Below are 9,385 nucleotides of genomic sequence, written 5' to 3' on the forward strand. Positions count from 1 at the left end.
TCCAGAAAACTGAAAGTTTCCCTTTGAAGTACCAGCATCTTTCATATTTCAACCAGTTTTGTTGAAAATATACAATTTCCTCATGTTTACACCAAGGCTACTAAACACACTTTAAGCCTTTCTGGATGCCCAAGGTTATCTATCTTGTGCATGCATTATTCCTGAGATATGTATGGTTATTACAAAACCCAGTAGATATGCCATCAGTCTAGGAACCTCCAGTTAAGGGAGATGTTACAGTGTAAAGCTTGAGTGATACTAGTTTTTTTTTGTTTCCCCTGAGGCTGTTATTCTTATAAAAGTTTTCTACTTCCCTCTCCTGTCTGTCACCCTGTCTCTTCTGCCATTGTCAGAAAACCTGCCTCTTACTAGTTCTCTGTTTCCAGACTGCTGTGGGCTGAGAAACTGGAAAACCAAGCCAGTTATAACTGTGGCTAAAATAAGAGCAAATAGGACTGCATGAGAGTATAAGGAACTCACATAACGAATATAAGTGTGAGAGTGTTGTGGTAGAAATAGCCTCACTGCTTAGAGGCCTTTCTCTTCCTTCCTAATTTTCAATCATGTAAATTGCTGGTTAATAGTGTTTCAAAGAAGAGATTGTTTGGGACTTGAGACTATCTTGAATAGAACTTTTCCAGAGAGGCTTGTCCATCCCCCATCCCCCCCTCCACCACCAAGGATTTTATTTATTTTTGAGAGAGAGCGCACAAATGGGGCAAGGGCAAACGAGGAGGGAGAAGCAGAGTCGTGGGATCAAGACCTGAGCCAAAGGCAGATACTTAACTGACTGAAGCACCCAAGCGCCCCCAGAAAGGTTTTTTTCAATGAGAACTAAATGCTGGCAGTTTTCCCACAAAGTTGGGACAGACTGCAGAATGAACAGGTAAGCATAAGGAATATGATTTTTTAAAATATATTGTAAACCTGTTTATTTTGGTATACTAATTAGATTACTTGTTCTATTGAATAGCCAGTTAAACAAAAGCAGATTCAACTATAGAAGTCTTTGGGAAATAACCTCAGCAGGTATTCTGGTTTCTATGTCCTGGTGAACATTATGAAACTGTCTGTCTGGAAGGCTCCCGACCGATAGTTCCTTTTTTATTTTTATTTTGTTTTATAAATTCTAATCTTTGGATTTTTTCTGATATTGAGATACAATGGTTAGATTCCAGGATTCCAGTGGACTTTTCATGTGTTCATTCGCTTTGCTTCCTGGGGACAAGCGTTTGCTGTGAGTCATGTTCCATTTGATGTGTATTGAATCCGGCTGTGGAGCTCTGACTCAGATGGGCTTCAGGCCCAGGTGCCCAGCTCATCTTCTGAGGAATGGATGGTAAGGCCAAGATGAATGTCCTGACACATTTTTCCTTTTTCCTCTAGCACTTTCAGGATCTAAAGAAAACAACGTTAGCAACAGCAGGCAGATCCGCCTTGCCACAGGCATCTTCCCCGTGGTCAGCCTCCTGAACCATTCCTGCAGCCCCAATACCAGTGTGTCCTTCATTAGCACCGTCGCCACCATCCGGGCATCACAGCAGATTGGGAAAGGGCAAGAGATCCTCCACTGCTATGGTGAGCCCTCCCTCCTCATCACTGTCCTCACTTCTGTGGCAGGAAAGGACAGGGCAGATGAGTATGAGCAAACCCCCGGACAGGTGAAGGCAGTGCATACTTAGGCCAGAAAAAGAGGCCTCCTGGCCTCCTTCCTTGGCCCTGTTCTGTTTAAACTATCCTGTATCTCCCTGCTCAAATCCATAAACTTTCTTTTTTTTTTTTTTTTTTTTTTTATCCATAAACTTTCTATTCCAAAAACCAGACTAAGAATAACTTTGGGTTTTTTTTTTTTTCCTTCCTGTCCTTGCAACTCAGAAGCTTATGTCTACGTCTATTGCCACAAATGTTTGAGTAAAAGTACTTGTCACATGATGAAGAATTGCCTCCGCTAAGCTGAAGTTTTAGAAGTAGTGCTCGACTCTCTCGTGTCTTCAGTATTGACCAAGTATGGTCTCTCTGCAGGGCCTCACTACAGCAGGATGGGTGTTGCCGACAGGCAGCAGAAGCTGAGGTCTCAGTATTTCTTTGATTGTGGCTGCCCAGCGTGTCAGAAGGAGAAGCACAGAGCCGTTGCCAGGCCCCGGTGGGAGGCATTCTGCTGTAACCAGTGCGGAGCACTCCTGCAGGTGAATCTCTCTTCCCCCTTCTATTTTCCACTGGGGCAGGAGGACAGTCACCCAGCCCAAAGGCCATAAATCTTCAGGAGAGACAGCAACAGGCTCTTCCCCTTCAGTGCATCTTGCCCACACAGAGGTTATCCCTCCATGGGGAACCATAGGAAAGGCTAGATTTAGTCATCTGTCTCCTGAAAATAATAGGAAATCCCACCTAAACTGGTCGGGTTAGGGGCGGCAGTAAGAAAGACTGAGAATTTATTTGCTCAAGTAAATCACTAAAAAGATCCCAGGACAGGGATCTCTGGGTGGCTTAGAGGTTTAGCGCCTGCCTTTGGCCCAGGGTGCGATCCTGGAGTCCCAAGATCGACTCCCACATCAGGCTCCCTGCATGGAGCCTACTTCTCCCTCTGCCTGTGTCTCTGCCCCCCGCCCCCCTGTGTCTCTCATGAATCAGTCAACCAATCAGTCAATCTTTGGGAAAAAAAAAAAAATCCCAGGACAGGGGTACTTCAGGTAACAACTTGATCTGAGGCTCAGATAATGTCACCAAGACCCAGTTTCTCTCTGCCTCCCTCAGCTCCACTTTCTCTGTTAGCTCAGTCCTCAGACTTCCTTCTAGTAGTGGCAAGATAGCTGCCTGTAGCTCCAGCCTCACAGCCCCTGGGCCAGGAGGATAAAGACAGGCATTCCTCCAACAGCAGTCTGGGCAAAAATTGGACTGCATTTCATTGATCTGATACCTGTGGCTGGTGGAAACTCCAGGCTCACTCCAGACTCACTCCAGCCTGTTGGCCCAGAAGAATTGGTCTGATGTAAACCACATGCTTACTTGCTCAGTGACTAGCACTGACTATGGGAGGGTAGGAGAGGATCCTCAGGAGAAATCATATTGCTATTGCCAAATAAGGGGGTAGATACTGGCAAGTGGGGCCCCTAGGTGGCTTAGTTGATTAAGCATCCAACTCTTGATTTTGGCTCGGGTCATAATCTCAGGTCATGAGATCGAGCCCCATGTCAGGCTTCATGCTGGGCATGGAGCCTGTTTAAGATTCTCTCTCTTGGGACACCTGGATGGCTCAGTGGTTGAGCGTTTGCCTTTGGCTCAGGGCGTGATCCCGGTTCAGGGATCGAGTCCCACATCGGGCTCCCTGTGAGGAGCCTGCTTCTCCCTCTGTCTGTCTCTGCTTCTCTCTGTGTCTCTCAGGAATAAATAAATAAAATCTTTAAAAAAAAAAATTCTCTCTCTCCCTCTGCCCCTCCCTAAAATAAATACATACATACATACATACATACAGCAAAAGTGCATCTCAAAGATTTTCTCCTCTGCGAGAGGATACAGTATTCTTAGGGGAACTATAAGTGTAGTGTAGAGCTGGTTGTGTTGGAAAGCTGAAGTTATAAACTCAAGGTCAAATGTGGGGAGGGCTCACCTGGCATCTCTTCCTATTGGTTTTCTTATGGCTTTTGCCTTTTTTTTTTTTTTTTAAGGTTTTACTTATTTTAGAAAGCACAAGTAGGAAGGGTTGAAGGAGAGGGAGATAATTTCCAGCAGACTTCATGCTGAGCACAGAGCTTGATACAGGGCTCCGTCCCATGACCTTGAGATCAAAACCTGAGCCAAAACTGAGAGTTGGACTTGCTTAACTGACTATGCCACCCAGTTGCCCCTGGCTTTTGCTTTTTTTGGAAGTTCTTGGAACTTAATGGAAGTATAATTGATACAGAATGTCACATTAATTTTAGGTGACTCAACAGAGTTGATAATAACAGGGTGATTCAACAACTCTATGCTCTTAGGGCTTTTTTCATAACCACTAGAAATATGTCTGTCATCCAAAGGTCCAGACCCAAAGAGACACAAGAGAGGGGTATAGAGACAGAAAGAAACTGTGACCTATACCAAATTAATTTTGGTTGCAAGAAATTAATCTTGGGACACCTGGGTAGCTCAGCAGTTGAGCATCTGCCTTTGTCTCAGAGCGTGATCGCAGGGTGCTGCGGTTAATTAAAATTAATTTTTTTTAAATTAATTTTTAATTTAAAAAAATTAAATCTCAGGGATCCCTGGGTGGCTCAGCGGTTTGGCGCCTGCCTTTGGCCCAAGGCATGGTCCTGAGTCCCAGGATTGAGTCCACACCAGGCTCCCGGCATGGAGCCTGCTTCTCCCTCCTCCTGTGTCTCTGCCTCTCTCCCTCTCTCTCTCTATCATGAATAAATAAATAAATAAATCTTAAAAAAAAATTAAATCTCAGGCAGCCCAGGTGGCTCAGTGGATCCCCTGGAGACCTGGGATTGAGTCCCCCGTCAGGCACCCTGCATGGAGCCTACTTCTCCCTCTGCCTGTCTCTGTGCCTCTCTCTCTGTGTGTGTGTGTCTCTCATGAATAAATAAATAAAATCTTAAAAAAAAAATCTCAGGGTGGGATCAGTTCCTGCTTTCATTAGAGTTGCTGCTGTCAAACCCAATCGAATCAGGCTTTGGTTATGGTGTATTTTACAGGCATCTCTTTGGCCCATAGGGAGTGACCCTCTAATGTAAAACACACACGGTGTTGCTAAGTGACTCTGGTGTAGGAGTAAAGACAAACCTGACTTTCACAGGGAGGTGACATCCTGAGCTGTGGCAGCATGTCCTGTACGGAATCGGTCAGCAGGGATCACCTCACCTCTCAGTTACAGGACCTCCAGCAGCAGGTTGGGATTGCCCAGGAGCTTCTCAGAAGTGGTAAACTAGGTGAGACTGGCCCCCTACTTTGGTTCTCCAGCCCTTTCCTTTTTACTTATTCTGGGATACTCAATGCTGATTGAAGAGTTCCATTTACTTATCCCCATGGCATCCACAAGATGGCTATGCAGGCCAGTGAGACCAAACTCTAACTAGTGAGTTTGTGTGGTATCCTTGAAAAGGACCAGATGATTTAAGCTGTTGTTCTCTCATGCACTGGAGAGCTCAGTTGAAGTACCCGTGATGACTAAAGGCTTATCTCTAACATCCATGATCTTAGTGCATTTCCAGAAGTTCAGTGTCATTTATTTTAATTGCAGGGCCTAATGACCTAATTTCCTAGCAAGGTTTCTCTGGTCTCATCAGAATCTCATCTCTTCCAGAGAGCAGTGGAACATAGACAGGAGTATCCTGCTTTTTTCAGAGAGTCGTGTAACTCCACGTTCTCGCAAACTCCACCTTAGACCTTGATGTCATGTGATTTACCCTACTTTGTGAAAGTTGACCTTTAACTTAGACTTCTGAGTTGAGAGAGATAATGATCATAAGTGGAGTATGGGCCACTCGAAGTTGGAAACCTAGAGTCAATGTGGAGAGGCCTCACCTAGCACCTTCTATTGAAAGAAAATGCAAGAGAACAACTGCTTTATGGGAACAAACATGGGTTCTTCACAGCAGGGCACAAACCGGGGTGTCCACATTCAGCCCAGCCAATGTGGAATTTAAGAGTTGGGTTCTTGTTTCTAGGACTGGGTTTATGTAGTAATGAGGCCACCTTCTTTTGAATTGATAGAGCAAGCTGTTCAGCTGTTGCTGGAGTGCCGGCATGATGCTGAGAGCTTCCTGTCAGCAGAACACAGCATGGTAGGAGAAATCGAGGATGCCCTGGCCCAGACCTACGCTGCCTTAGGTATGGCATGTGTCTTCATTTTGTGCTTTGAAGACCAAGTTTGCCTTATGCATTTGGTCATAACCCCAGCCTCATCAGTCTTTTAACTGAAGCTGTTCTCTCCTTCCACTGAGCTTTCCTCATCTTGAAAACATTCATCCACAGTTGACTGTGGTTCTTTTCTGGAACCAGATTTTTCTTTCTTTGCAGGGGACTGGCAAAAGTCAGCTACCCATCTACAGAAGAGTCTCCGAGTGGTTGAGGTTCGCCATGGGCCATCCAGTGTTGAAGTGGGCCATGAGCTCTTCAAACTAGCCCAACTCTTTTTCAATGGGTAAGTCTTTCTCTTGTTTCCTAACACTCTCCAGGCCACACACTGTCTTCTATTAGGCTCTTCTGTGCATTATTTTTCTCCAATGATGCTTTTAAGCATGTGGAAACTTCTTTATTTCCCCTTTATGAGAGATCCTTTCCTTCTGTTTCATTGACAAACTCAAAGCTTTAGAATTTCCTCCTGGGAGATATGGGGAAAGCTCTTAGCACAGAGGGACATTCCTAGGGAGAAGTTGCCACACAGCCCTACCACCCGCATCACAGCAGCTCTCCACAGCCCTCTGCTTCCTCACGCCTCCCTCACCACCCTCATTCTCAGCACCTTCAACTCCAGGGGCTCTTCCTTCCCCCATCCAGTTCCTTTTAAAGCAATCATTTTCAACCAGTAGTAATTTCCCCCCGGAGGATATTTGGCAATGTCTGGAGACATTTTTGGTTGTCATGATTCAGGGTGGAAGCCAGAGATGCTGTTAAACATCCTGCAATGCACAGGACAGCACCCCCCGCCCCCCCACCATCTAAGAATGACCCAGCCCAAATGTCAATAGTGTCAAGGCAGAGAAACCCTGCTTTGAAGATTTAAAAGAAAGACCAGTAGGATTGATATCATCCATGTTTGCACCTGAGGTCATTGGGAGGCCCTATTTCTAGATGGAACACTTCCTTCCAGCCTTGATAAAGCTGCCATTGGTGCACTTTGGCGTGAGGCAGTATTTGAAGCTTGATCCTAAGGTTATGAATGGTTTATGGACCTGAGACTCAAGACATAGAGGTTGTGCATTTGGTCAGAGAAAGGGGACAGGGCTACAGAGTCAGGTCCTGGGTGGACATGGTTAGCTGAAGGTGAAGACTACTGAGTAAACTGCAGGATAATCCCAGATGAACACTTTGAGAATTACCTGTTTCTCCAGACCTTAGAATCTTTATTCTTTCTCTCCTGTTTTCAAATTCTGCCTTACAGTGTGTTTGTGAAAGTATATAACCTACCTATCTAGACTGTGAGATCCTAGAGGACAAATTGATCTTATATAATCTTGTATTCTTCACAGGGTCAGACTAGGCCCTTGATTAATGTTTGCTTGACTGAATGAGTGGATTCACCCCTTTTACCTCCTTCGGTTCAGGTTTGCAATCCCAGAAGCACTGAACACAGTCGAGAGGGCAGAAAAGGTTCTGATGGTACACTATGGCCCTTGCAATGACGAGATCCAGGAGCTACAGAAGATGAAATCTTGTTTATTGAACTCGCCGCCCATCCCCTTGGGGCCTTCATTGTAGGATCCCTGGGTTTTCTTCAGATAGTTAACTACCCTCCCGTAAAAACTCCCAGTTCCCAGAAAAGACTTAAAACTAGTGACTAGAGAGCCTAAACCCACTAAAAGGTTTTTTTAGCTGATCTGCAGGCATCTGGATGTTAGCCTGGGGTTTTGGCTAGACTCCATTTCACTAAATGATAGTCTGTTTTCCTGGAACATTCCTATGGTTTCTAGTAGTAATGAAATGTTGTGTACCACTCCAGTGGGAACTCATGCCGTTAGTAGTTGTGTTGTAATTGAAAAATAATTATAAAGCAAGAAATTACCAAGGCTCCTTTACCTTTAGAGACACCATTTCATTTACGGTATCTAGCTTTCTTGACTCCATTGTTAAAAGTGGTACTTGTGTAAATTGTGAATAGAGAAATAAGTATGGAGCCACTTTATTGTTGAGCAATCTCTTCCTGGGATGACAACTCTAAATTTGTCTTCTATCAGGTTTCCACTCCTTATTATCTGCCTCTCATTCTGTCCTCTGGGCAGACTCGCTGACCAAACACTAATAGAATCAAGCTTATAGTAATGACCTCCGGACCTCCTTTCTCAGTTCTGTGTATCAGCAATCCTGAAAAGGGACTCCCTTCTACCAGACCTCCCCAAGCTGGCAAATGAAACATAACCTGCTTGAGTCCTGAGCCATGTTGGGGAGACTTCAGTAGATGCTGGAGGGTATGGGCAATGCTGCTTGTGGTTTCAAACTCCAGCAAAAAAAGGCCGGGGTGATAGCTCTTTTCTGCCTGGATGTGGACCAATAGTTGAGATCTCCATCCTGGCCAGAGGCAGGGAGACTCTCTGTACTGAAATCTCGGTTGCTGTATGACCATCCATGACCGAGTGGTTCCAATGAGTTAGCGGAAAGGAATGTCAGGTCCACACGGCTTTGAGATCTTGCCCACCCACCCTCAGCATGCTCAGGAAGTGCCCATCACTTGCCTCAGCATTAGAAGCAGGAAATGAAGAGCACTGAAGATGTCTGGCAGGAGCTTTTCAAGAAGCCGGGTGTTTAGAGTACAGTTTACATTCAAACATGTGAATGAGGGTCAGGCAAAATCTCATTTGTCCTTCTTTCTACTAATTGACTGTGGCAAGGCAGTGCCCAGTGAGGTTTTTTCTTGTGCAGAGTTAAATTTTTCTTCTTGAAAATTTAGTTGTGAGGATAGTTCTATATTCTGTTCCAAGCACTTGTCATGTTTCGTGTTCCTAAAAAAGGGTCTTGTTATAGTCTGTAAAATAGGCATGCTCCCTTAAGAAGAATGTGCTTAGAGTTTTCACATGTCAGGGCCCATGTTAGGTGTACTTTGGAGCTTTCCTTCAATGCTTTATAAGACATTTCCTCGTTACAAATTACTCTCTTATCTGTCGTGTGTTATCCTATGTTGTCAGGTGACATTAGCTTAACTGGGGGATATCTGTGCTTGCATTAAAACCTAAAGCTTTGCGGGGAGGGCAGCTAGGGGCACAGTCGGTTGAGCAGCTGACTCTCGATTTCGGCTTGGGACATGGTCTCAGAGTCATGCAATCAGGGCCTATGTCGGGCTCCATGCTCAGCATGAGTCTGCTTGAGATTCTCTCTCCTTCACCCTTTGCTCCTCCTGCTTGTGCTCACTCCCTCTCTCTCTCTCCCTCAAATAAAATAAATCTTAAAAAAAATAAAAGCCTAAAGTTTGATTTATTTGAGAGCATACCCTACTGATGGTGGGGGCAGGAGATACCCTCTTGCGAGTATTAGTGGTCCTAGTACATAAACACTCCCAGAGCAGAGAATCAATTCCTGAGTTATTACAATGAGGATAACTAAAAGTTCTTATAAATAGGGAATTTCTGGGACGCCTGGGTGGCTCAGCGGTTGAGCGTCTGCCTTCAGCTCAGGGCTGTGATCCTGGTCCTGGGATCGAGTCCCACATCAGGCTCTCTGCAAGGAGCCTGCTTCTCCCTCTGCCTGTGTC

At 45.1% G+C, this 9,385-nt stretch overlaps 1 protein-coding gene across 1 annotated transcript in view; it reads left to right on the forward strand.

Moving 5' to 3' along the window:
• SMYD4 (SET and MYND domain containing 4) overlaps nucleotides 1-8,687 on the forward strand; it is a 54,464-nt gene extending 45,777 nt beyond the window's left edge. Inside the window, exons 6-11 of the mRNA XM_041726559.1 lie at nucleotides 1,387-1,578; nucleotides 2,023-2,186; nucleotides 4,778-4,910; nucleotides 5,695-5,811; nucleotides 6,001-6,124; nucleotides 7,248-8,687. Of these exons, the coding sequence (XP_041582493.1) occupies nucleotides 1,387-1,578; nucleotides 2,023-2,186; nucleotides 4,778-4,910; nucleotides 5,695-5,811; nucleotides 6,001-6,124; nucleotides 7,248-7,401 (884 nt within the window). The 3' untranslated portion in view covers nucleotides 7,402-8,687. The remainder of the gene's footprint in view (nucleotides 1-1,386; nucleotides 1,579-2,022; nucleotides 2,187-4,777; nucleotides 4,911-5,694; nucleotides 5,812-6,000; nucleotides 6,125-7,247) is intronic.
• Nucleotides 8,688-9,385: the final 698 nt, after the last annotated feature.

Source organism: Vulpes lagopus, chromosome 12 (genome assembly GCF_018345385.1).
Source record: "Vulpes lagopus strain Blue_001 chromosome 12, ASM1834538v1, whole genome shotgun sequence".
Lineage (NCBI taxonomy): Eukaryota > Metazoa > Chordata > Mammalia > Carnivora > Canidae > Vulpes > Vulpes lagopus.